The following is a 27,966-nucleotide window of genomic DNA, read 5'->3' as shown; positions in this document are numbered from 1 at the left end:
ATGTTTATTTCCTTTTAATCAATACCAGTTGCCTGGCGGCCCTGCTGGTCTATTTCTCTGCAGTAGTATCTGATTAAAACCAGAAACAAGCATGCAGCTAGTCTTGTCAGATCAGACTTATAAGTCTGAACCACTGAAACACCTGATCTGCTGCATGCTTGTTCAGGGGCTATGGCTAATAGTATTAGAGGCAGAGGATCAGCAGGGCTGCCAGGCAACTGGTATTGTCTAAAAGGAAATAAACATGACAGCCTCCATATACCTCTCTCTTCAGTTCCCCTTTAAACATTTTTCCAGCCACTTCTTGTAAATCCTTGGGAGAGATATTAGAAGGTAGTCCACAAATTTTTATATTGTTTCTTCGATTCCTATTCTCCAGGTCGTCTATCTTGTGTGTAAGGTCCTTCAAACACTTTTTATGCGCTCCTATTTCTTCTTTATGCAAATCTGTCTGTTTAGCAATATTGTCTGTCTCTTTTTCCAAACTGTTCACTCTCTCTGACAGCTGTAGAATTTCTTCTTTGATCACTTTGAGCTCGCTGCTCATTGCTTCTTTTATAGAAACCTGTACTGTTTCCACTATAGTTTCTTTAATCCTCACCGTGAAGTCCTCCATCATTTTTTTTATTTTTTCGTCATAAGTAGTATTTTCATTTTCAGGTCTAGCAATGACATGGTTAGATTCCAGCTGTATTGCCTGTGTGCTACTTACAGCCACTGCAGCATTGGGTTTTGTGTGTTTGACAGCCTGCTTCTCGAAATCTACACCCTATTTTGGTGGTTACCTGGCTGGCAGGGCATAGATTTCAATCCCCTGCCGCAGCGCGCATCCTCTGTTTTCGTCGCTCCCCACCAATTTCGCCGCTGAATCCCAACATCTCTCGCCACAGCTCACTGGCTCTGCCTGTCTCTATGACAGCAGCGCCATGTGAGCCGGTCAGGAGCAGATTTCATTGGCTCCTGGCCATGTCTATCAACGCTCCCATAGGCTTAAGGTCACCAAGGAAGTCCCACTACGCCAGATGGTAGGGTGAAGTAGAAAATCTTTATTCTTTAATCCATCATCAATGTTACAGATAAAAGCTCACGCGTATCGGAGCAATAAATGGCTCCTTAATCATAGCTTACAAACACGTGTTACACAGGTTAAATAGTGTATGTGGCCACACCTCTAGGGGTGTCCACCTCAGCTTTAAAGGTACATGCATCAGAGTTTAAAACAGTGATAAGCACCACTACAATACATATACAGATCCATTTAAAACACATAAAAAACTGCATCACAATATATAACAGCAACTCGTTTGTGAAATGACTCCATCAAAACACATAATAGGCAATGAGAATGATTAGCCATCTATGAAAAAGAGGTAAGAAAATAAGAGAAGGGGTAAAGAGGACAGGCCGAGGCAAGCAAAAGGGACAAACAGAAGTGAATGATTAATCAGAGTGTCTAGAAGAACCTTTGTTCATTATTTATCATAGAACATATTAAGATCAAGTCTGGAATTAAGTCCCATAGGAGTACGTGTCCCCAATTTCCATATCCAAAATGCCTCTCTTTTTAACAACCTCTTATATAGATCTCCTCCTGTGTTACTCTTTCTATGCCTTGGAACCTAAATCCTAGCAGGTTACCTGAATGGACATAGAAAAATAGTTTGGGAACACTGGAGGCATTGGTGATGTATGCAACATTCCATTGATAGACACGGTCAGGAGCCAATGAAAGCAGTTCTTGACCAGCTCACATGACTGTCGTCATAGAGACGGCAGAGGGGTTGTCAGGAGAATCCCGGCGTGCGGCGGTGACGACGGGTATGCGCAACGATTTGTCGTGATTCCGTCGGTATGGTACCAGCGGTCTCTGGAGGAGCAGAGACCGCTGGTACTTAAGTCGTTAAATAAGAATAATAAATAAAAACAACATACAACTGTGTATTGGGATGATGCCAGAGCTTTGGGGCCTGTACACTGAAAATCGACAAGCGCAATCGCGGTGTGATGCAATTTGCGTTTTTTAATCAATTTGCTACTCGCGATTTTTGTGTGCTTGCAATGCGATTGCAATTTTGCTAAGGCTATCTTTTCTTGGTTTCCTGATTGTTTACCTAAGAAATGCACTGAAAAGCTCATGAATTGCATTTTTCCAAACACAGCGCTTAAAAAGTGCAGCAGTCACTGCAATTGCGTTTTTCTAAAAATGCATTGCACCAGTGTGTACAGGTCATCACAATTTTCATGTTTTATCAAAAGACCTTGCGATTTAAAAACGCTGCGCAACTCAGCCAGTGTGTACAGGCCCATAGTCCCCTCAGGGTAGGAGCTGATGATGAGGAAAGAATACAGGGTTTATTATACTATCTGTTAGCCCTGACAACAGAACTTTCAGAAATGCAACCCCACCGTAGCTAATGCAGCCAGGATTCTTTCTATGACCTCTAATATATGACCTTATATATTTGTTGAACTTTTTATGTCATCTCTGGATCCTCCACTTCTATGTAGATAGGAGACTCTTGTTTGAAGACTATAATCCTTTTGTTTGCTGTCACTATCTCCTGTGTGCTGATTGCAGTATTCAGTATGATGATAGAAGAGATGCTGTCCTAGAGCTCAACTGATGCAACCCTCCTGTCCAGTATACATTAATGCCTGGTACACACCATGCAATTTCTCGTCAGACAGACAGATCAAACCAATTACTTCTGACAGATCTGCTCTGATTTCCGATTGTTTTTTCTGATTTTCCAATCAAAAAATTGATCGGAAAAATGATCAGAAATCAGATCGGGACTGTTGGAAATAATTGATTCAACCCATCATTCTGATGGGAAATTGCATGGTGTGTACCAGGCATAAGGGCCAGTTTCCACTAGGAGCTGCAGCCATTTACGATTTAGCCGCAGCTCCCGTTGTTCTGCGAAGACACAGCCCGAATTGCTGTACCGTGCCATGTACTGCTATATAGCAGAAATCTGCAGCATGCCGTCTAGATTTGCACAGCAGTGCGATCTGGATGGTAAACCTACAGCGTTTACCCCTTTCGCCTGAGGGGAAATGCTGAAGATTTGTGCCGAATTTGGAAATAGGCCCTAAGTGTCGGTTTCTATTAGGAGCCGCGGCTCCCATTCTGCTGTTTAGCCGCAGCCCGAATTGCTAAGCTGTGCCATGCAGTGATTCTGCTGCTTGCTGCAGAAAATCTGTAGCTTGCCCTCCAGAATCACATTACATTGCGATCTGGATGGCAAGCAATTAAAAACATAGGCAGCGTTTCCTCGCCCATCTCGTATGCGGGGAAACGCTGCGGATTCGGGCTCAGTGGAAATAGGCACTTAAAGCGGTATCGTCACCATAAAAATCAAATTTCAACAGCAACTGGTCTGAGTGTATTAAGTGATAAAGATGCTAATCCTGCATTCAAAACTTTCAAAATGTTTTCTGCTGTTATGATTTGGAGTTATCATATACCTTAGGAGCACTGGCTCTTTAGTAGTCGGTGCCAAAGAATTGCATGCTGGGGGTTCTTTTTATCTAGAATATATTCCTCCTCTTCCCTTTATTTCCCTGCCTGCTGCTTATCTGAAACCTAATCCCCTACTCATTTGTGTTTACAAGCAAGGCTGAGGTGACTCAGCGATTGGAGGAGACAAGAAAAAAAAGTAAAGGGCAGAAATGACATCACGAGTTAGCCTTTACTGTGGGCAAAAGACATGGCCCCCACCAGGAACAGAATTCTCTTCATTTACTATATAACATTCACTGAAATCAAAACGTGGACAGTACAATACATGTGTTATGTAAGTAGATCAAGTATTTATCTACTAATATATGTGTTTTTTTCCCTGGAATAGTATGGCTGATCCTACTGCTTTAAGGTGCGTACACACCTGTGATATACAGGGGTTGGACAAAATAATGGAAACACCTAACATTTTGGCATCATAATCTTTGAACATGTTTTAAGCAATCAAAACTTGACATATGTTAAATTTTTTTTGTTTATTATTTTTGTTATTTGATATGTTTAATTTAGAGGTACTGTCTCAAAAGCACTGCCTTTGAAAGAGAAGGAAAAACATCCTCAGCAAAGCACATTTGTGGCCGAAAGTCTAAGTTGTCTAAGAGAGACCGTCGGTCTCTAAATCGAATTGTTAGAAAAGCTTGCAAAACCATGGCTCCTAAAATCACTGCAGAGCTGAATGAACACCTACAGAAGAACTGCAATTAGAAAATCTCTGCTCTCAAAGACAAATGTTTCAAAGCGTTTAGAGTGGTGTAGAAACCACCAGAATTGGTCCCTCGAGCAGTGGAAAAATTTGATTTTCTCTGACGAATCATCGTTTACCTTATTTCCGACCTCCGGCCGAGTGTACGTTTGGAGACAGCCGAAAGAAGCATTTTCATCCAGACTGCCTTCTCCCAACCATAAAACATGGCGGGGGTTCTGTGACGATCTGGGGTGCTATTTCTTGGAAATCCGCCGGGCCAATGATTTCCCTTCATGGAAGAATTAACAGCCAAGACTATTTAGGAATTTTGGGCGACCAAGTTTCCTGGAAGGGAATGCCATCTTTCAAGATGATAGTGCCCCAATCCATACAGCTAGAATTGTCAAGGTGTTTCCATTATTTTGTCCAAACCCTGTATGTCGCCTGTGGGGAGTGGGATCCTATTTTCTTGGGCAACATTGCTGTGCGGGCCAGTAGACACATGCCGGCTGTGTAGCGGACAATGTGTTCTGTTGGAATGCCGAGGAAAAGAGCGGTGCATGTGTGACGTTGCACAGCGGACGGGGGAGAGGCGTCTTCAAAGAAGTTGCCTGCCCGTCTGGTGAGTTGGGCAGATCGCTTGCGGGTTGGGGGCTGCCGTACACACGTTAGATAAACAGCTGAGGCAGTCGTTATCAGCCACCTCAGCCGACTTTAATCAAGTGTGTGTGTTGTGTGTGTGTCTTTGGGGACATGGTTGAATGATATTCTTGGGTAAGGACTGTGGGGGTAGGAAACACAAATAAGCTCTGATTATTTAATCTCCCCCCTCCATTGCACCTATAAAACCACTTAACACAGATGCATTATTACAGTGAAGGTGCAATTCCCCTTTAAAGGTCTCCTTTATAAGAGCCATTTACTTTTGATCCTGGAATACAACTTTCAAATGCACTTTGCACCCATCACTCTTATTTTTCATAATGAACCTTCCCATAAGGGGGGTTCCTAAAGTACTATGCCGTTGGGGGGCCAGGTTAGGAGAAGCATCATTGCTTACCTACAGGGGGGCACCCCATCCATATGGGATTTGCCATCACTGGCCACAGTTCAAAGAATCTGCCTATGCAGCACACACAGAGCTGTAGTATGTAGCTGTGAGTACATCTCCCACCGGGGAGATGCACAGACTACGGTTCCCAGCATGCATTGCAGCCAGGAGCCTGCTCCATAGATGGATTCTTTGAAATGCAGCTGGTGATGGCGAATCTCATAGGGACGGGATACTGTGTTAGGGCCCTTTCACATCAGCTGTGTTCTGTATTTGAAAAGACTTGCGATTTTCCAAACACAACTACAGTAAAGTTACAATTGGAATCGTGAGAATACACGTACATTAATACTGATTGCAATTTTACCGGTAGTAGTTCTGCATTTTTCCTGTCTGTCATTTGAGGTTAACAAAAGTTAAAATCACAAATGCAAAACGCATTTTGTGATTTTTGGTGTGAAAGAGCCCTTAAGAACTTCCCTTATGGGAAAGTTCATTGTAACTGTGCACTCTACAGAGAAACCGTGACCAAGAATTGAACTTCATCCCAATCAGTAGCCGAAACCCCCTTTCCCATGAGAAATATTTTCCTTTTCTCAAACTGATCATCAGGGAGCTCTGAATGGCTGATCTTGTGGTGAAACCCCTCCCACAGTGTGATGTCAGGAGCATGGTCCTGACAGTCTCCTGTCTGTGAACCTCATTGCATTGTGGGAAATAATAGCTGTTTACAGCTGTTTCCAAATGCCAAAAATGCATCATTTCCTTCCATGGACAGCACCTGCCAGCAGTAAAAATGTCACCATATGATAAATGTCACAATGTAAATCAGGGTGAGGAAAGGTTTTCCAATGGGCAAACACTGTCTAAATCATTTACACATAATCATTGTAATAATTAAGCACTTTTGTTCATTACGTTATTTTCACTGGAGTACCTAAAAATTGCAAGGGTAATAGCAAGCCAATGTCAGCTTGATTATTTTATTTTTCCATGTACAGAATGGAGTCCAAAGCAATGTGCAATAACAGAGGGCCTCTCTCATACTGTATGTTATACCAGCAGCCCCCGATTCTTTATAAGAATTGTCTGCAACCCCCGTGTGTCCGTTGCCCTGTCTCCACTCTTCTTCCCCTGCTGCAAGCAGTCGTTACAGTGGCAGTTGTAATATGCATGTGCTGCACTGCATCCACGCTGTATTACAACTACCTATTAGTATAGAAGATACTAATGGAGTTGTAATTATACACGGCGTGGACACACCGTGACCAGTTCACTGTTAACTGCAAATTCACAATTAAGCTGCACAGTTAGCAAGCAGCAACAGCGCATTCAACAGCAGCTGATCTGCCAGGAATTGTATATGTTACGGCCAGAACCCGAAGTTTGGCCAGAACTAGAAGTGGCCGGCCACTTCGGGTTCTGGCCGGCCAATGCGCGAACTGGCCGCTGCGCTGCGGCCAATGTGAGAAATGAAACAATTCCTGTAAGGTTTAATGTGATGTTGTGGCCGCAGCGCAGCGGGGGCAAAAAATGTATCACACATCTTTACTTTATTCAATGGCATTAAGCCGCCCGGCTTTTTCCTCTGCCTCTCTCTCCTCCCCCCCCCCGCCTCTCTCTCTCCTTCTCTTTATGGGCACAGCCGGGCGGGGACACGCGTGTCCCTCCGGAGTCGTTCGTCGCGGCAGGGGAATCCTGCCGTTCTTGCAGAGCGGGTGCTGGCAGAAGCAATGTCTGCAGCCTCCCCGCTCTGCTCTCCTGCCGCGAGGAACGACTCTCCTGGACACGCGTGTCCCCGCCCGGCTGTGCCCATAAGAGAAGGGGGGAGAGAGAGGCGGGGGGGGGGAGGAGAGAGAGGCAGAGGAAAAAGCCGGGCGGCTTAATGCCATTGAATAAAGTAAAGATGTGTGATACATTTTTTGCCCCCGCTGCGCTGCGGCCACAACATCACATTAAACCTTACAGGAATTGTTTCATTTCTCACATTGGCCGCAGCGCAGCGGCCAGTTCGCGCATTGGCCGGCCAGAACCCGAAGTGGCCGGCCACTTCTAGTTCTGGCCAAACTTCGGGTTCTGGCCGTAACATATATACTAAATGCAGAATGGAATTATGTACAGACGCACTGCAATGGCTGTGGGCAGTGGTTGTGGTGTGCATGCATGCTTTGGGCAGAGGTGGCATTTGCTTAGTAGGCAGCGGTTGTGGTGTGTGCACTTGCAGGTGCGTCGTTTAGTATATAGGATAATTTGTGATTCTTTGAGAATTGCGAATTTAGTGGTTATGCAAATACAGGAGTCAAACAGCAACTCCTTTTCAGTGTAACCAATTCCTCCTGCAAAACGGAAATATTGAACAACCTGTTTTACAGAGTAGTGCTGCTTTGGTTGCTGATATCTTATCTTACAAACAATTAACACCACTATGCATATTTGCATATAATTTTAATAACAAAAGTATCTCAGTACTTACAAATTTCAGTTATTCAAAAAGTCCCCTCCCCGTTCGTTCACAATCCAAAGCACTAGGGCCAAGTGGCATACATGTAATTTTACTATGACCTAACCTAACCTCATTCTCACAGAGAACTTTATCGATGTCTAACCCTAAAACCCCCTTGGTGGTGCCTAACCTTAAACACCCCCCCCCCCCCCCCAGTGGCGCAATATTTGCAATTTTTTTGCCACTATAAGCCACAATGTTAAAAGCCGTGAATAGCAGCTATAATTGGTAAATAGTGCCTATAAATGGCTAAATAGCGGTTATAAGTGGGTATAAACTGCAAATATCGGCTACAATCCACTGTATTATTGGGCGCCTCTGTGTGCCCAAATTATAGTTTCGAGCAGATAATCGCTGCTTTTAACATTGCTACATATGGCAACGCAGTTTTTAACAAGCCCTTTTTACCTGCTTCGGAACAAGTAATCTCAAAATAGAGAACTTTGTTGTTTACTGCCAGCTCCGTCTCCGCCTCTCAAATCTAGAAGGCATTGTCAAATAGAAAGCAGACTGTCCCTCCATTCTTTTCAATGGAAAGGATGTTTGCTTTCTACTGCAAAGCAGATGTAGCAGGACATAAACAAAGTCCTGCTTTTCAGATGACTCAGCCCATGTGACCTTCAGGTGCAGAGTAAATAGGTACCCAGGATCAGGGCTGTTGAGTCGGAGTTGTGGAGTCGGGGCAATTTTGGGTGCCTGGAGTCGGGAAAAAATGCACCGACTCCAACTACTAATGAATTTAAACTGTAATGAAAATAGAAAATATGATAAAATGTTCTATTTCTCAGATAATAGTCATCATAAATAATTTATACATACAGTAATAGCTGTGCTTAGTCCACAAAAATGAAATAAACCAATCAAAATTAGTTACTTGTGCTGCTTCAATAAAGCAGTCCCCGTATTTTTAAAGTCCCATCTGATTGTTACTGTATATATGATGTGTACACAGGAATCTCTTATATATACAAAATAACATCTATGCTGTAAGTATAAAGCCTGATGTGTAGGCGTGTCACTAATAGAGATGGTCAATGAGATGGAAATAATTCTGCTTTGATTCTGATTTATGCAAATGTACGCACTCTCTTTGCTCATGAAATCAAATAATTTGATATGTTGTTAAAATTTGGTTTGGTGACTACGAATTAAATGGTACCTGAAAAGGATGAAAAGAAAAGTTCTTTACATATCTGGGGCTTCTTCCAGCCTCCTTCAGGCTAATCAGTCCCTTGCTGTCCACCTCCACCACCTGGATCTTCTGCTATGAGTCCTGGTAATTCAGCCAGTCAGCGCAGTCCGGCCGCATGCCGCTTCCACAGCCAGGAGCGTTCTGCACCTGCGCAACAGTGCTGCGCAGGTGTAGTACGCTCCCGGCGGCGGAGTGTGTGCATGCACACTACGCCAGACTGGCTTAAGTACCTGGACTCATAGCAGAAGATCCAGGTGGCGGAGGAGGACAGCGAGGGACTGATTAGCCTGAAGGGGGCTGGAGGAAGCCCCAGGTATGTATAAAACTTTAATTTCATCTGTCTCAGGTTTACTTTGTTACACAGTAGTACTATACTCTACATATGCACTCTCCACAGAGCTGCAGGGAATCCACTGAGAATGTTGTGCACATTGAACACAGAGGTGTTGTCTATCACCCATAAACCTGGTTCAGATTGTGCATGAAGAATGTGTAATAGAGGAAGAATCTCCTTATTCCCCTCCAGAGTACCTGCACATCACTCTTACATGTACCCACAGTTACATTGCCTAGAGCCTGATAGATGTTCTTTGTTCTGGTCTGTACCTTTTACAAGTACTCTTACCAAGGACTAGTTTTAGTCTATGACTAAAGGGAATAAATATGGCAGTCTCCATATCCTTCTCACTTCAGTTGTCTTTTAAAATTCCTACGCGTTGGCAGTTGAGACGAATTTCATGTTACATACTTTCAATCAACAAGATTGTAATATGCAAATTAGAGGAGTCGGAGGAATCCTAAACTGAGGAGTCGGAGTCAGTGGATTTTTGTACCGACTCCACAGCCCTGCCCAGGATCTTGCAAGGCATTCAGGAAGCTAATGGGGATATTTTGGAAGTGTGTCCTATACAAGTACAGTTATGCTTTAAAGAGCCAAAATCCTTGTATGACACTGATCTACTTTCCTGGCAATGTTATATCTAAAGTGGAACTTCCCTTTAAACTGGAATTGAATCCACATATGGAATATTTACAAGAAAGACGTGTGTGAGATATGTCCCTGCTGCTGCCAGAACACCTGCATTTGGACATCCTGCACAGACATTGAACTGATGGCAGAACCTAGCACTAGCAATTGATATGACTGCCAAAAGTACCTTACAGAAAACTGCAATAAGCACACTTGCCAGAAGTTATAATGTATATATATGACAAGAACAAAACCACTTGAAAAAGGTAGAACATAAACTTTGGTCATTAAAGGGAACATACTGCATGCTGGGCTGCTTATTTGATTTTATTAAACAAACAAACGCATGCACGCACACTATACTGTATTAGCAATAAATCACAAAAGGAAGCCTGAGGTGAGGGAAACAGTTTTTTCCAGTCCCCCTGCAAAGGGTCCCTTGGTGCGTATGTATATGTACGCCGCTGGTGAGCTGGGTGCAGGGTGAATTGAATGACGGCTCACCCTGCTGCCACTCAAAATTCCTGGCAGTGTTTGGCCTCTTGCACACTACATGCGCTTTCGATTTTTTATATGATGTGATTTTTGATTCCGATTAAAAAAGTACTGCATGCGGCTACGTTTCTAAAAAGAATAAAAAATTGGATCGTATAAAAAAAAATATCGGAATCACATGTAGTGTGCAAGAGGCCTTAAAAAGACTCTGTAACATAAAAAAACCCTCTGGGGGATACCTTCCTCGGGTGGGGGAAGCCCCAGAGTACCAATGAGGCTTCCCTCTCCCTTGTAGGTTCAGGGAATCCAGCGCTGGCGCCCCCAAGTCCTCTAAACAATCCTCACAAAAACTGATTTTCAGCAAATAAGTAACAGAAGTTACCCCACGATTAGGACTAATAAAACATAGCTTTTAGTTGATATAAAAGATAAAATAGACCTAAGTCTAGTTTAGGCTAACTGTCTAATAATGATAAGTCTTAGAATAAATGAACTAGGGGTTACTAGTAAGACATATCTGGAGATAAATAGTCCCCCCCCCCCCCTTTTTACAGTTCAGAACAATAATAATATATTACACAAACCCCCCACCAATTTAGACTAGACTTAGGTCTATTTTATCTTTTATATCAAATAAAAGTTATGTTTTATTAGTCCTAATTGTGAGGTAACTTCTGTTAGTTATCCCCTGAATCCTCCCCAAATAAGCTTGACAAGGCTTGATATATTTACCTCGCCGGTGTAATGTCAGAATGTGCAGCCCGAATGCAGCCCTGCACGCTGAAGGGGAAACGTCATTGCGTACTAGAGCATCGGGCTACACGTCTTCAGTACGCGACAATTTAAAGCGCATGCCCGTTTTTATGCTGCTGAATTGTGTATAAACGTTGTGGCCGCCTCCGCCCACCACCGCTGTCATCAGCATACTAACCTTCTACAGCCCTCGCCAATATCCTCTGTATCATCCTATAGAAGGTAGATATAAAAAGTGTTTCAAAGACTTTTGATACTTAATTAGCATTGAATTAGAGAGGCAGTGGGGGCTATCGGTCCCCCGATTTTGTTCTATGCTTGTATTGCCTTCGAGTTAAATGATAGAGGATGGGTGGATGTGGTAAGTGAATTGAAACTGCAGCGTTGGAGGATGACGTAGCACGCACGTCCCACAGCCGCATGCGCAGAACCAACAGAGCTGCACAATCTGTGGGGCTGCCCATTCTGACACTACACCGACGCAGTAGCAGCTCTTCGTTTGGGCTAGGCGGAAATAGCCAAGCCCGATCGTATCCACTCTACAGCGCAGGCGCAAAAGGACTCACGTCTGTGCAGTAGAGCGGATCTATAGGATTTGGCTATTTCCGCCTTAACCACAAGGAAGTCCGGCTAGTGCGCCTGCGCAGGATCGCGGTAGGTAAATATTTACCTCACCGCGATTCAGGGGGGTCCCGGCAAAGCAACGGAGGGACGAAGGGGGAAGCCTCGTTAGGATCCAGAGGCTTCCCCCTCCTGAGGTAAGTACACCCCAGGGGCCCTTTTTTTCCTTACAGATTTTCTTTAAATACCATTACACCTCCAAGTTGTTGCAACTCAGAGAAGTAATTCGGGGTCAGGCTATCGCTGAATCACAATTGGGCGGGGCAGATACTATAGCACAAATGCTATAGTGGCGCCCAGCTTCGGCGCTGAGCGCCGTAACCACCTGCTTAGCCCTTACTTTCCTCCCAGTCCCCATCATTTTTCCATTGTATCTCTCTAAAAGATCGCTGACTATACATATGCAGCCCCGGCCACGCATCCTCAAACGCACGCCAGTGACCAGGAGCTTTCTCCGCATACGCAGTTCGTAAGACTTGTACCTGCACACAATGCTCCCTGCCACGGGCGCACGATCGAGGAGGCACACTGCCAGGACTACACATGCGCAGTCGGTCGTGAATAGTCTACTCTGCGATCTTTTAGGGTGGGGGGGGGGGGCAGCGATACAATGGAGGGGACCGGAAGAAAACCTTTGATAGACTGCAGGGGACTGGAAAAAGCCCCAGGTAAGTTAGTAACTTTTCCCCCCATACCTCAGGTTTCTTACAGCATACAACCATCAATGCATTGTGGTAAGTTAATGATACTTGAGTTATAGAGCAGCAGCTGAGCAGTCCTGCGTATAATTAGTGGACCCCATACAAGAAGCACAGGGCTACACGACACTTGCCCTTCAGCCAGATCCCGAATGCAGCCTCGTCTCGCTGGTGTACCGGTAGGAGACGCACGGTGACGCCCCCGAACTTGTCCACCATCTCCTGAGGCCACAGATCCGACCCATGCTGCATGGAGATCGCACGACAGCAACCCCTCCACACACAACGAGAAGTTGCCCTGTAGCCCCAGCGCACTGCAGCCAGCAGCATTCTGATGTCCCCAAGTTACACAACTGTCATCACCGCACGGAAGAGGATGTGAGGAGGAGGAGTAGCTCAGCTGCTCTCTTATCTGGGACTGCAACAACCAGAAAGCTCTGGCTGGCTGTTCAAGTCAACAGAAACCCGCTGCCCTTCTTTCCCTGCTATAAGATGGCGGCCTGAGCTTCCAGCACAACACGTGAAAGCAGCCAATAGAAATCCAGCAGCTTAGAAATGCCGTCATCCCGTAATGTCGGCAATACTAGCACTGCTGCGGGGCGTTGTAGAGCGGAGCTGCGCTCATATAGCACACATTACGGCCGCCCGGGAAGTGCAAGTGGGGTGTGAGGAAGTTATGCGAGCAACGTGAGAGGCTGAGAGCCGCTGACCTGTCATCATCTATGGCAGCATGGCCTCCAGCAAGAGGAAGAGCAGGGGCAAGTCTGGGGCAGCTGCCGCCTCTCCGGGCCTGGAGTCCCCCACTGACAGCGGCCAGCCCTCGCTGCTAGCTGTTACAGACTTCTTAGAGAAAGGTAGCTAGTTATGTCTTCTCTGAGTTGTGTGTAATTTCTGCCCATCCAGCATAGCACTGGCTCTTTTTATGCCAAGCATAGCACTGGCTCTTTTTATGCCAAGCATAGCACTGGTCTGCTTATGCCCAGCGTAGCGCCGACTTGCCTATGCCCAGCGTAGCGCCGACTTGCCTATGCAATGGTGGATGTAAGGTGTAATGGTTAAGGGCTCTGCCTCTGACACAGGAGACCAGGGTTCGAATGTCAGCTCTTCCTGTTCAGTAAGCCAGCACCTATTCAGTAGGAGGCCTTAGGCAAGTCTCCCTAACAATGCTACTGCCTATACAGCGCGTCCTAGTGGCTGCAGCTCTGGTGCTTTGAGTCCGCCAGGAGAAAAGTGCGATATAAATGTTATTTGTCTTGTATGCCCAGCATAGCACCGGCTTGCCTAGGCCCAGCACGGCGCCGGCTTGCCTAGGCCCAGCACGGCGCCGGCTTGCCTCGGCCCAGCACGGCGCCGGCTTGCCTCGGCCCAGCACGGCGCCGGCTTGCCTCGGCCCAGCACGGCGCCGGCTTGCCTCGGCCCAGCACGGCGCCGGCTTGCCTCGGCCCAGCACGGCGCCGGCTTGCCTCGGCCCAGCACGGCGCCGGCTTGCCTCGGCCCAGCACGGCGCCGGCTTGCCTCGGCCCAGCACGGCGCCGGCTTGCCTCGGCCCAGCACGGCGCCGGCTTGCCTATGCTCACATGCTTCTCAATTAGTTCTCCTAAGCATTGCCAACCAATGTAGTGCCCCATGCTTCTGCAGGACCTAATGCTGGGTGTCAGCAGTCACGGAACCGAATCCACAGGGCATGTTAGTAAGCATTCTGCATGCCATAATAAAAATAACAATATAGGATGTGTTCACCATCCTATTTTGTGTTTTCCTGCAGTTTGAACGAGCCCTAATGCCAGGTACACACTATGAGATTTTCTGTCAGATCGATTACTTCCAACATGTCCGATTGATTACCGAGCATATTCTGATCAATTTACTATTGAAGTGAATGGAAAAACGGTCGGAAATCGATCGGAACATGCTCGGAAATTGTTTGGAAATCAGATCGGACACGTTGGAAATAATCGATCTCACAGTAAATCTACCAGAAAATCTCATAGTGTGTACCTAGCATAACTCTCGTGGTCAAGAAGTTCACTAGAGCTTCACAGGTTGCAAGTTTCGTTGCCAGGTAACTGTCCCACTTTTCAAGTGCTGACATGCATGGGGTTACAAAGCTGCCAGTTAGCCTAATTAGAGCTGGAAAGTGCTTGATGGCTTGAGCTGCCTGAGAGTGGGGACTGCAGTCAACGGTGGGTCCTAGCAGGAAAGAAAGCTGCTGCTTTTAAAATAATTTCAGTGTACAGTATATATTGTACAACAGTGTTTTTTTTTTTTTTTTTTTAAAGAAAAAATATGCCTATGTGTTTTTTTTAGAGGACCATAATGGCAGCCTATATATTGCTCTCACCACAGGTATATATGAAGAATGGTAAAAAAAAATGAAACAAACTCTGTAGCAAGAGGCAAATTCCATCTATCTTCTTTTTAAAAACAATAAATGCTACTTACCTGGCCATTGACATTTTTGCTTCAGTAGATCGTGACACATGCAGCAAGCCTGCAAGCAGTGGTCAGTGGAGTTGGGATTTACCTGATCTGCACACTTGTTGTGGGGGTAGAGCATCAGGACAACAACTATACGTATTGCAGCCTTGCCATTGTTCTTTCTTTTCACACACAACATAATCATGTTTCCTGTGCCTCCAGTAACCAACTGTACATGGATACTGCCTAATTTACATTGATTTTCTGAAGAAAGTTTTAGCAAAATTTGAGCATCAAATTAGTGCAGCATCATGGATCTCATGCTGCTTGCAATTTTATTTTCTGGAATGTTGCTTCCTAATAAAAGCAAATTTTGGATTATCTAGAAGTAATACCTTTTAAGAAATAAAGCTGCATAATGTTCACGCTGAGTCAAGTGTTTATCTTCACTGTTGGAATGTTTGAACAATAAAATATAGTATGGATTAATTAGCTGTGTGGCTTATTTTTAATTTCCTATACGTTATTTTTTATATGTCGTTTCTTGCCATGTAATAATCTCTGGGCAAGTATCTGTTTACAAAGGGTTGGGGCTTGTTACTTCACCCTAAAAGATGTTACGGGGCCCAATCCATCCATTTTGCTGCACCTGTGAGGATGAGTGGTGTGCAACTTCAGTGTTCTCCCCAGGCTCTTTTAGCCGGGTGCTCCACCCGGCTAGTTTCGATGAGCACCCGGCTGTAGTCGGCTCACATCCTCCTATGCTGTAAGCAGAGTTGCTCACAGAAGCACCGGCCCTGCATTCGCTCATCAAGCCCCAACCGGCTACTTTTTCATGCCACCCGGCTACTATTTTATGCCACCCAGCTGGAAAAAAAATTGTGGGGAGAACACTGCAACTTTCTTTACTGCAGTAGAAGCTTTGCCTAGCTCAGGCTTGGGCAAACTTGGCCCTCCAGCTGTTGCGTAACTACAAGTCCCACAATGCATTTGCCTTTATAAGTCATGAGTGTGGCTGTCAGACTCCTGCAATGCATTGTAGGATTTGTAGTTCCTTAACAGCTGGAGGGCCAAGTTTGCCCATGCCTGGCCTAGCTCCACAGGTCCTGTGGTAGGAAAGAACTGAGCAGGAACATCAGGTAGGAACATCACATGCTAGTTCCACTCCCTTCCTAATTATTGCAAGGTTGATTCCATAGATGTCAGAATAGCAGGCAGCCATTTGGCAGTTTTTAAAAAGGGATAATAATGGCAGCCTTCATGGAGTTCCTACTGGCTTATGGATGTTGCCTCTTGGACTACTGAGGTTTCATTTCTCTGCCATTGTGTAAATATGCTCTGGACTATGTATAATATGTTCTGGGTTTTTATCCTTATATTTTTTCCCTCAAGTCAAGACTGATGGTTTAGGCTAAATTCTCACTTGTGCTGAGAGCAGACCTTTTTTTTTTTTTGTCCGTTCACCGCTCATGCAAAGCTGACGGTGAACGGCTCCCATTTTATAAAAAAGGAACCGTTCAAACTTGTCAGCATCATTTGTAACCCTACGTGTGTCAGCATTTGATACGCAATAGTTTTACAGAACAGAACCAAAAAAAAAAAAAAAATACAAAAAAAAAATTTCAGAATGCTGTGTTTGAGCATGGCTGTCACATGTGGACTCAGTAAAAGGGCTTCCTCTCCACAGCCTGTACCTAGCACTAGCAAGTGCCTGGCTTTGTGCAAAGCGGTAACCTATGCCTCCCTTGTGTAAGGCCTGGAACCTACTAGGAATCGCTGCAGTGCTTTAAAGGACCACTATTGTGAAAATCGTAAAATTTTAAATACTTGTAAATGCATACAAATAAGTATGTTTTTTTTTTTTTCTAAGTAAAATGAGCCATAAATTACTTTTCTCCTATGTTGCTGTCACTTACAGTAGGTAGTAGAAATTTGACAGAACAGACAGGTTTTGGGCTATTCAATCTCTCATGGGAGATTCTCAACATGGCCTTTATTCTTTCTAAAGACACCCCCTGAAAAGGATTTATACAAAGATGCTGGCCAGCCTCACCGTACACTTTTTTGACAGTTGAACAGAGCAACTGCCATTCACTAAGTGCTTTTGATAATAACCCTGAGAATCCCCCATAAAGAGATAGACTAGTCCAAAACCTGTCGGTAATGTCAGATTTCTACTACTTGCTGTAAGTGACAGCAACATAGGATTTAATTTAGGGCTCATTTTACTCAGGAAGAAATGGGCTTCTTATTTGTATGTGTTTCCAAGTATTTAAAATTTTACGATTTTCGCGATAGTGGTCCTTTAAAATCGCCACATTGCTGTGTGCGGCGATTCCTAGTGCAATTGCGCCCGGTATTCCCCAAAGCTTAAACTGTACAGCACTTCCAATTCGCGATTTGCATGTTGTTGTTTTTTAAACAAAAACCAACTTTATTATACTTACTAGGTGGCTGACTTCTGCCTGTAGCCCCGCTCCTAAAGTAAGCAGTCTTAGGTGCTTTTCTGTGACCAATCTGAGAAGCACCTGTGACCTCTTTTTTTAGGGGAGGGACGAAGAACAAAAAGCAGGAAGTCCTGAAACCTGGTATTATAAAGGTTATTAAAAGTGGAATCTTGGCTCCCCAAAGTGCTGCAAAATCGCCTTGGAAAGTGATTTTGTAGCACTTCTATACTTAGCATTGAGTGCAAATGTGGTAAAAATGCTACATGTCCTGCAATTGTTATGACTCCTAATCACAATCGCACTAGTGGGTTCAACACCACACACTTTCATTGGCAACGCATTTTTAGGAATCCCTGGCTATTGTCAGCAATCCCAAAACGCTGCCAAAATCGCCCTAGTGAGTTTCAGCGCTAAGGCCTTGGACCCACTGGCGATTGCAGAATGTTTCTGGAGCAATTTAAAGGAACCCTAAAGAGGTAGGTATATGGAGGCTGCCATATCTATTTCCTTTTGAACAATACCAGTTGCCTGGTTGTCCTACTGAACTTTGGCTTCAGTAGTGTCTGAATCACACACCTGAAATAAGCATACAGAAAATCTTGATATTTTTTGTCAGAAATTTCTGATCTGCATGCTTGTTCAGGGCCTATGGCTAAAAGTATTAGAGGCAGAGGATTAGTCTCTCAGATCAAAAGGAAGTAAATATGGCAGTCTCCACATCCCTCTTATTTCAAGTTCCCTTTTAGAGAAAGCAATTTTTCCCCTATAAAATCTCTCTGAAACTGCTGTATGCAGGGTGATAACGATTTTGCAAAAATCACAATTGCTCCTGTGGGATCACGGCCATTCACTTTCAGCAGCAAAGTGCTTTCGGAATTGCTGATGATTCCTTGAAAGTATAAATCGCTACTGACTGTGATCTAGTGGGTAGCCTTAGAGTGCCTGATCTGCATACTTTGTGTGGGGCAGTGTTGGACGTATCTGTCAGTCAGGCAAGTAACGCTTAGAAAGAAGTTGTTAATAGACATTTTTTGTTTAAAAAGAAAAATGTAAAAGCTTTCAACAGTAACTAATAATACAAAATAACAGACCTAACATACACAATACATACTATAGTTTAAAAATAAAGAGATTATATAGGTGGGATCACACTTTGCAAGTTGCTGGATGTGAACACACCAGGCTTACGATTGTCAGCATGTTCACATGTTTTTGTTGTAATGGTCCCCATTCTCCAGACACACTTTCTTTAGTGCGTTTCTGTATAAGGTGTGATAACAAGCTTGTTACCATAGCAATCTTCATGCTAGGAAAAGTAACATACTTAGGCCACATACACACATCAGACCATAGTCTTTTGAAAATGAAAGATCACAGACCAATTTTACCCCCTTCCATGTAGTATTAGGAGCCATATTCTACACTGTCTTTTCTATGGAGCTGAATTCCCCATCAGAATAAAATCTTTGCAAGATGCTGCATACAACGATGTTGTACAGACACAAAAGATCTGTAGCTGCAAAAGATCTGTTCCTGCAAATTGCAATGATAGTCTATGAGATCTGCAGATCATCATACACTCATGATTTAACTGACATTCATCTGCAGATCAGATCCACCAGGATGGATTTTCAGATCTGCAGATGATTGCTTGATCTGCAGATGAATGTCAGTTAAATCATGTGTGTATGATGATCTGCAGATCTCGTAGACTATCATTGCAATTTGCAGGAATGGATCTTTTGCAGGAACAGATCTTTTGCAGATACTGATCTTTTGTGTCTGTACAGCATCTGTGTGCAGCATCTTGCAAAGATTTTTTTCTGATGGGGAGTTCAGCTCCATAGAATAGACTGTGTAGAGTATGGCTCTCATACTACATGAAGGGTGGTAAGATTGGTCTATGATCTTTCATTTTCCAAAGACTATAGTTTGATGTGTGTATGAGCCTTTAGTGCAAATTGCATTATGTTTGACTGCAGTCGTTTCTCAATCACACATCTGAAACAAGCTTGTAGCGAATCTATTCAGACTTCAGTCAGAAAAACCTGATCTGCATGCTTGTTCAGGGTATAATGCTGGGAATACACGGGCTGATTCTGGCGCTCGATTCTGCGCCCGATCGATTCTCTTATCTTCTGCTCGTTTTTCTTATTTTTTTTCAATTCACTTCAATAATAAATCGAGCGGCCAAACGATTGAACGGTGATTGGACATGTCGGAAATGATCTAACCATCTTATCAGCTCAGAATTGACCCGTGTATTTCCAGCATAAAGCCTGGTACCCACATCCAATTTTACAACTTCCATGATGTAGTATGAGAGCTTACCTACATCATCTGTTGATAGATTTCAAAATCTGTTGGTTCACATACAACATTGAGATGGTAAAATTGGTCAGTGATTGGCCAATGAAAATTGGATATGTGTAACTGGATTATGACTAAACGTATTAGAAGCAGTGGATCAGTAGGATAGCCAGGCAATTTGCATTCTTTAAGGCCCCATTTACACGGCGATTTCGGCAAAACGCTCAAGCGCTAGCGCTTTTTGAAGCGCTAGTGCTATAAAACCCTATGGGCCCATTCTTGGGCGATTTGCATTAATCGCCAGCAATTGCCGCAAATCGGCAAACGCATAGCCTGCACCATTTTCAGGTGATTTCCCGGCGATTGTGTTTCCGAGCTATAGAAGCGCTAAACGCAATTGCGGAAAAAAACGATGCAGTGTCCAGTGATTTTTCCGCATGTAATCGCATAAAAATCACTCCCGCAATTTACGCTTTTAAGTGTGAATGGGACCTAAAAGGAAGTAAAAATGTCAGCTTCCGTATGCCATGCAGTTCAGGTGTGCTTTAAAGTGAACCTTAAGTCAGAAAAAAAAAGTGTTTTACTCACCTGGGGCTTCTACCAGCTCCCTGTAGCAGTCCTGTGCCCTCCCAGCCACTCACTAATCCTCTGGTCCCCCGCTGCCAGCTAGTTTCATTTTTTTTTTCTGACTTAAGTGTTTCTTTAAGGCTTAAACTATACCTAATCCGTGGCAGAGCTGCCAAACGTAAACATAAGCTCAGAGGAATTTTCATGGTGGATCCTGGATGTGTATTCTCTGTTCTTCTTCTCATGCCTCTTGGTCCCTTTAAAAAAAAATCTTTTGGCTAAAGTCACACTTTGAGACTGGAAGGGGCAGCTATGTTGCGATGGTCCCTCCTATCACCCCCACCCCCCCATTCACTCCCATATTTTTGCGTAGACCTGGAGGAGGAGATGACACCAGCATGCAGAACAATCTGCCCAGCAGAGGTATTGACTAGGGATGGTCGATGAAATGCAAATTCAAGATTATGCTAATTTTATTGTACATTTTTGCAGTTTTAAAACGAGCCAGTTGAACCCCACCTCAGCTTCATTTGGTACATTTTCAAACCGTGTTGATTTACATTAAAAATTAGCATAATTTCGCATCAACCCTACATTACTTGCATGTCAACAACCATCCATAGCATTGACATAGGTCCCACTGCCAGGATTGCATATTTTGGAATAAAGCAACTGCAGTGGATATAGTGTTATAGTTGTGCCCAATGCAAAAGCGCTCCTGCATTTAGTATATCAATAACCAAAGTGGTTTACATCAGTATCTTCCAGGAATTTTTTCTTTTTTAATCGAAAGTGGATCTCTCCTGGAATGTATTATTTACAGGAAAAGTGCTCATTCCATACTTTATGGTTAGTAACAGCTTGAAAGTCCGCTATCTTTTAATCTTAATCAAATTTAATCAAAAACCTAATAGGTAGAACTAATGCCATTTTAGTACTGTACTACTTGCAGAGATGTATTTCTGGAGGGGTGACAAAGGCTTGGGTCTGAGGCTGCTGGACATGGAAGTTCAGTTGCTTAATGTGGAAGAGAGGCTCTAAATGAAAAGGGCGACTTCAAATTATTCAACACATTGAATTAAAGTGCTGCTGCCCAAGAGAGTTGTACATGAAAGATCGGGCTGCTGTACGTTTATTTTACACATACTGTAGAAGAAAAAATGCACATGGGATGGTAGGGTGACTACATGGAAGGAAGGAGAGGTGCTAGAAAATTGCCCTAGGAGCAGAAAAGTATAAATCTCTCCTTGACTGCTTGGTGCAGCAGAAAACTTAATCTATTGATTGTATGGACATAGAGGGAGCTGTGTCCCTAGCATAGTCATAAGGGTGTACATATGGCATGTGCACAGACACCTCTTACGGTACTTTGAAGAACTGGGGTTCCTGCTATGTAGTATGCCTGGTGTTTCTTGTATAAATTCCCCCTCTGAGCAGATGATTGAGGCGCCCTGCATCAGCTCTCCTGTCCGATGTCATGTAATGTGCAGAGCAGGGTGCGGAGTAGATAAGAGGCTTGATGCTGGACAACCTGGAGATAGTTAAACGCTGCCAGCTCTGCACCTGAGGAGCATCGTAACAAGAGGGCTGTCTATCACTTGGAGTCTGGTCTGTTACAACAAAAGTTGTTTAGGTAATACCTTTAAGGTAAGGTACCTTTAGGGCTCCTTCTCACTAAGGGCGTTTTCAGGCTTTTTTCAAGCACAGGCGAATTTTTAAATCGCCCCCAAAACGCTTGTGCAATGAATATGAGAATCATATCAGGGCGTTGTGCCCGCTTTGCGGTAAGCAAAGCGGTGCCTGTACCATTTTTGAGGCGATCCCGCCTCAATGGAAAATAAAGGAAAAATGCTAACAAAATCGATTTGTGCAGCGATTGCGTTCGTGTTTTTAAGAATTAATACATTGTATTTATTCTTTCCCGGGTCAAAGAGTTCACTTTCTGACTTGCGTCAGGGAGTGAAGGACAAAACCACTCTTGAAAAGCGATTTTACCATAAACGCAAGGATGGGAAAAAAACCCAGCCGCACAATATCTCAATTTGTGATTACGATTTCAGGTGTCAATGAGGCCTTAACGTTTAGGTGTTGTCTGTCATAGAGGTCCTATTACTGGGTGTGGTGTGGTTTGTTACTGGGGTCTGCCACTAGGGAGAGCAGTCTGTAATGAAATCTGTTTTGAGGGCAGTCAAATGTGATTAGGAATCTGTCAAGGGAAGCCATCTATTAACTGGGTCTATCATAAATACTATCTGTTCCCGGTGTCCATCATTGAATTTGTGTTTTTTACTGGGACATGGATGCTGCCTAATTATGTTATTTGGGGTAATTGCTGGACTCCAAATTACATGGCCAAAAGAACAAATAGGTAATCAGTAGCGGAATATATTTGTTCTATTCCCCTAGATTACCTAGCACAGGGAGAGGCGTCTCTTGGCTTTTCCCTTTGCCCAAATTACAGCTGCCAGGAACACTGCTGCAGGGGCACATGCCAAAATCTGTATTCACTCTGTTAATTCAGTGTTGTGGTCAATTTTAGTAATATGTGTAACTGGAGGAAGAATAGCTCTTCCCCATATCCTTTCTTTCTAGCACAATGTACTTCCCTCTCATTCACGTAATGTAAGAAAAATGGTGAAATTGCAATGACTGCTTCAGCAGAATATCTAGAGAATCTAGAGAATCACTCTTGCTTGTTTATCACCGATAGATGTTTTTTCCCTTCTTTTTCTAGTGGAAGACAAAGTACCAAAGTCTTACAGATGTTCCTTTGTCCAGCTTGGATTGACTAGCATGAAACAAGCGGATATTTGTATTGGACGTCCTGTTTTAATTACTACCAAGGATGGAAGGCAGGAGGTATTTCCGTATATCTATATTATTTCATATTATGAAAAAAGTGGTGTTTATGCTACTGCTTAAGGAAACCTGAGGAATTTGAAGTGTTTCATCAGTATTTCCATCTAAAATAGAATGGTAAATCAAATTGTGCGCCTCAGTGCTGTCTTGAGTCACACACCCAACTGCATGCAGCCATTGGGGTCAGACTAGAGTACAATCATCAGGTCAGCATACTTGTTCAGAAGCAGAAGATTACCATGAATGCCAAACAATTACCAGATAATTTTATAAAATGGAGCAAAGATGGCAGCCTCAATAGCCTTCCTACTACAGGTTTACTTTACCTCAGCAATAGCAAATGGTACATTTTATGATTAATGGATCAAGTTTTGTATGCATCACTGCAAAATATATGAATATGTAAATATATATAGTATTTTAATGCAGTTATCAATGCCATAAAGGCTTCCATGTTAAAGCCTTAAGGTATGTACTGCTTTGTTTTTCATGCATGTGATTTTCATAGGTGTGCACCGCTTGGCCAGTAAGTGGGTTTCCGTCTGGGAAGGTAGGAATTGGAACAGCAGCACAAAAGAACCTCAAGGTGAAGCCAGGTGATCCAGTTCTTGTTGAGGCTCTCACTGGACCTGCATTACAAGCAGAAGATATAGAAATCACCCTAAGGTTAGTTACTTTGAATATCGTTTATAAGTTTACTACTTTCTTTGCAGATTATAGGATTGAAAGCGTATTTTCAAGTGCCCTTAAAAAATAATCCCCAAACTTTATAAAATCTGTATACATTGAAACTACTACATTATGTTAACATAGCTGGATTACTTTAGTGTAGTCTTTAGTGGCATAAAGTAAGGGATCCCCGAAAGGTATATGCCCAATTTATGGTACCACAAAGTTTTGTTTAAAAAAGAAAAATTATTAATACAAATAAAACAGGTGTTATTAATATTGAATAATTTCACAAGGGCTTTTTTGCCTGATTTTGGACTGGCCTCCATCTTCTCACTTGTATGGGTAGAACGTAAAAAGATGGGACAAGCATGGGTTTATGGCCCTTTTACACTCACCACGTTGCGTCCCAGCACTATATTCTATAGTAGCTCGTCGCAGTGGCCATTACAGTCACTGGAACATGACACACTGCCTGGGATGGGACGGAAGTTCTCTGGGAAGCATGTGCGGTACCGTGCGACTCCAGTGGTAATCCCAGAAATGCCCCCAAAGTGTCTTGTTTTTTTTCTTTCTTGAGTTGCACTGCAGCTATAATGCACAGTGTGACCTTATTGACTCCGTGCGCGGTGCGACTGTTCCAAATCATACTGCATAAAGTGCAATAGGGGCCTCAGAGTTAAAATATAATCCTTAAATGCTGAAATCCTGAAAATGGCAAACCCACATTCTCTTCTGGTTTACAAACTCCAATGGCCTGCTGACTTCAGGTCAGAGGTTATGCTGGGCATTATGGGATGGAAGTTAGCCTCTGGCTAACCCATGCCATGATGAATTTAATCCCTACTAGCCAATTGAATTAAAAAAAAAAATGGTATTGTGTCTCTGCTGAAATCATTTCAAAAGTGTACACAGGAGAAGACACTTTGTCACTGAAAAAAATCAGTAACCCTTTGCACACTTGCATGCTAATGTTCAAACAAATGCATTCACAGATTCACTCATCCAGGCACCACTGTTATCCCTACAGCTAAGTTAAAAGCCAGGGTATTAGTTCACAAAGGAATGCATTCTCTTGCTTAGTCACCTACACTGCGCAGAAGTACCCAGGTAAACGCAGGTGTCCTAACTCTGGCCCTGTAACATGCATAGTGCAGACATGCAAACATTCATTGCATCAAACCTATCTAGGGATTAGACGTCCTCTTCTGGGACAGATAGCGGGACAGATAGCGCATCATTTGATGCAATGAATGTTTGCATGCATGTTACAGGCCCAGAGTTAGGACACCTGCGTTTACCTGGGTACTTCTGCGCACTGTAGGTGACTAAGCAAGAGAATGCATTCCTTTGTGAACTCAGACCCCGGCTTTTAATTTAGCTGTAGAGATAACAGTGGTGCCTGGATGAGTGAATCTGTTAATGCATTTGTTTGAACATTTGCATGCAAGTGTGCAAAGGGTTACTAATTTTTGCTATTTTGTGGTCACACCCCCTTAGAACCTCCCTTTCTTTAAATTACTTATTTAAATGTCCTAACTAGGGACATGTGCCTGGATTTATGTGTTTTGGGGTTTTTTTTTTTACTTTCTCACTGGAAACATTGGGCTCTATTCTCAAAACTTCTCATACATCACTTATTTATCAACTAAATGATAAAAATAACCTTTCAGCACATTTACAAGCAAGATAATCACTCAAAGTAAGTTGTTCCCGATTAACTTAATTTCAATATTACGTTTCATACTTTTATTATATTATATTTTTGCTCTTGGGAAGCTTAAAAATGTTTCATAGATAAGGTGAAAACAGAGAAAAACAGGTGAAAAAGCTTTGTGAATCAAGCCCATTGTAATATATAAATACAGCAGTTATGCAATAAATTGCAATGGCAGCTTTCAGTGTATGTAATAAGATAAAACAAAGGCACCAGGAGGATTAAAATGCATTAAAAACAGTTTTAACCACTTAACGACCATGGTCAGCCGATCGGCGGACCTAGGTGTTAAGTGGGTTTCCATTCCATGTCAGTTTACGGAGGGTGTCTCCGTGAACAGCCTGCAAGCCTCCGATCGCGGCTCGCAGGTGAAATGTAAACATGCGGGGAAGAAATCCCTGCTGTTTACATCGTACAGCGCTGCAGCAGCGCCGTAAAGCAGATCGGCGATCCCCGGCCAAACAGAGGCATCTGATAGGCTGAAGCCTATCCTAGGTGGCGCAGGACGGATCTCCGTCCTGCGCCGCCCATAGCGAGAGGGAGGGAAGGGCAGAGAGGGCGGAAATTGCTGCGGAGGCCCCCCCCCGCAGCACGCAGATAGCCGGCGGCGATCAGACCCCCCTCCCCCCCCCCAGCAGGAAATCCCCTAGTGGGGAAAAAAGGGGGGAAGTCTGGTTGCCCTGCAGCAAACCTGATCTGTGCTGTGGGCTGGAGAGCCCACGCAGCACAGATCAGGGAAAAGGAGCCTGGTCCTTAAAGGACTTACGAGGCCAGATTTGCAAAAAAAACATAAAAAAAGTTAGATACCTGTGCGTGTTTGCAAGGCACGGAGGACGCCGTCCGCACCCTCCGTGCCGTTCCGCCTGGTCCCCGCTGCTTAATATGCCCCCGAACGGGCCCCGACCGCGCGGCCCGGGTCGTGCTCCCCAGCCTGTACCAAGATGGCCGCCGGAGCTGGCCGCGGCTGCGCAGTCCGCATAGCCGCGAGTGCGGCTGCACAGCTCTAAGGCCAACCCCCCGATCCACGTAACAGTAGCGTGGATCGGGGAGTTGGCCTTAGAGCTGCGCAGCCGCACTCGCGGCTATGCGGACTGCGCAGCCGCGGCCAGCACCGGCCGCCATCTTTGTGAAGGCTAGAGAGCCCGACCCGGGCCGTGCGGTCGGGGGTCATTCGGGGGCATATTAAGCAGCGGGGACCAGGCGGAACGGCACGGAGGGTGCGGACGGCGTCCTCCGTGCCTTGCAAACACGCACAGGTATCTAACTTTTTTTATGTATTTTTTACAAATCTGGCCTCGTAAGTCCTTTAAGTGGTTAAAATGGGAGGTTATGGTGGACTTACCTCCCCATTGAAGACTTGAATTGTCTAATTCAGGCAAATTTCATTGTACAGTGCTGCTCATAATTATTCATACCCCTTGCAAATTTTGACTTAAAGGGAACCTTAACTGAACCGGGGGGGGGGGGGGGGGTAAAGAGTTTCACTTACCTGGTGCTATTACCAGCCCCCTGCAGCAGTCCTGTGCCCTCGGAGCCGTTCTGGAATCCTCCGGCCCCCCGCTGTCACTTAGTTTCGTTTTTGACGACTCACCAGTCGGCCGGCAGCCATGCGTATTATTGGACGCATTCCCTACTGCAATTAGCGCTGTTGCGGACCGCAACCGACTGGTGAGTCGTCAAAAAACAAAACTAAGTGACAGTGGGGGGCCGGAGGATTCCGGAGCGGCTCCGAGGGCACAGGACTGCTGCAGGGGGCTGGTAATAGCCCCAGGTAATTGAAACTCTTTACCCCCCGTTCAGTTAAAGCCAATGGGTACCGCTATAAAAAAAAAAAAAGTCAGATACTCACCTAAGGAGAGGGAAGGCTCGGTCCTAATGAGCCTTCCCTCTCCTCTCCCGGTGCCCTCGGTGCTGCGCTGGCTCCCCCGTTCGCGTCCGCCGCCTCAGGGACTTCGGAGGTCTTCGGGAGCACTCGGGCTTCCGAAGACGGGCCGCTCCATACTATGTACGCGCGAGCGCGTCATAGAGGGTGCTCGCGCATGCGTACTATGGAGCGGCCCCGTCCTCGGGAGCCCGAGTGCTCCAGAAGGCTTCCGAAACATCCCTTCGGCTGCGGAAGTGGCAGTATTTGACCGAACTGATCGAATACTGCCACGGGGGATCCTGCGCGGGACCGGGCATCGAGAGAGGAGATGGAAGGCTCATTAGGACCGAGCCTTCCCTCTCCTTAGGTGAGTATCTGACTTTTTCTTTTTTGAAACGATAAACATTCACTTTAAGGTTCCCTTTAAAGTTACTTTTATTCAACCAGCAAGTCATTTTTTGACGGGAAATTACATAGGTGTCTCCCAAAAGATAATAAGACAATGTACAAGAATCATTATTGCGGGGGGGGGGGGGGGGGGGGAAACATTTCTCAGCTTTTATTTACATTTTAGCAAAAAGTGTCCAGTCCAAAATTATTCATATCCTTCACAAACTGTCA

General features: G+C 44.4%; 2 protein-coding genes across 4 annotated transcripts in view; one reads left to right on the top strand and one right to left on the bottom strand.

Annotated features, from left to right (window-relative positions):
- NUDT6 (nudix hydrolase 6) overlaps positions 1-12,967 on the bottom strand; it is a 72,609-nt gene extending 59,642 nt beyond the window's left edge. Inside the window, exon 1 of the mRNA XM_068280127.1 lies at positions 12,629-12,967. Within this exon, the coding sequence (XP_068136228.1) occupies positions 12,629-12,824 (196 nt within the window). The 5' untranslated portion in view covers positions 12,825-12,967. The remainder of the gene's footprint in view (positions 1-12,628) is intronic.
- A 107-nt stretch (positions 12,968-13,074) lies between these two features.
- AFG2A (AFG2 AAA ATPase homolog A) overlaps positions 13,075-27,966 on the top strand; it is a 583,775-nt gene continuing 568,883 nt past the window's right edge. For all 3 annotated transcript variants that reach the window (XM_068280086.1, XM_068280104.1, XM_068280096.1), the window contains exons 1-3: positions 13,075-13,348; positions 22,971-23,095; positions 23,604-23,761. In XM_068280086.1, the coding sequence (XP_068136187.1) occupies positions 13,225-13,348; positions 22,971-23,095; positions 23,604-23,761 (407 nt within the window). In that variant the 5' untranslated portion in view covers positions 13,075-13,224. The remainder of the gene's footprint in view (positions 13,349-22,970; positions 23,096-23,603; positions 23,762-27,966) is intronic.

Source organism: Hyperolius riggenbachi, chromosome 1, assembly GCF_040937935.1.
Source record: "Hyperolius riggenbachi isolate aHypRig1 chromosome 1, aHypRig1.pri, whole genome shotgun sequence".
Lineage (NCBI taxonomy): Eukaryota > Metazoa > Chordata > Amphibia > Anura > Hyperoliidae > Hyperolius > Hyperolius riggenbachi.
The sequence above is the reverse complement of the archived record's forward strand: the minus strand, read 5'-3'. Positions and strand labels throughout refer to the sequence as shown.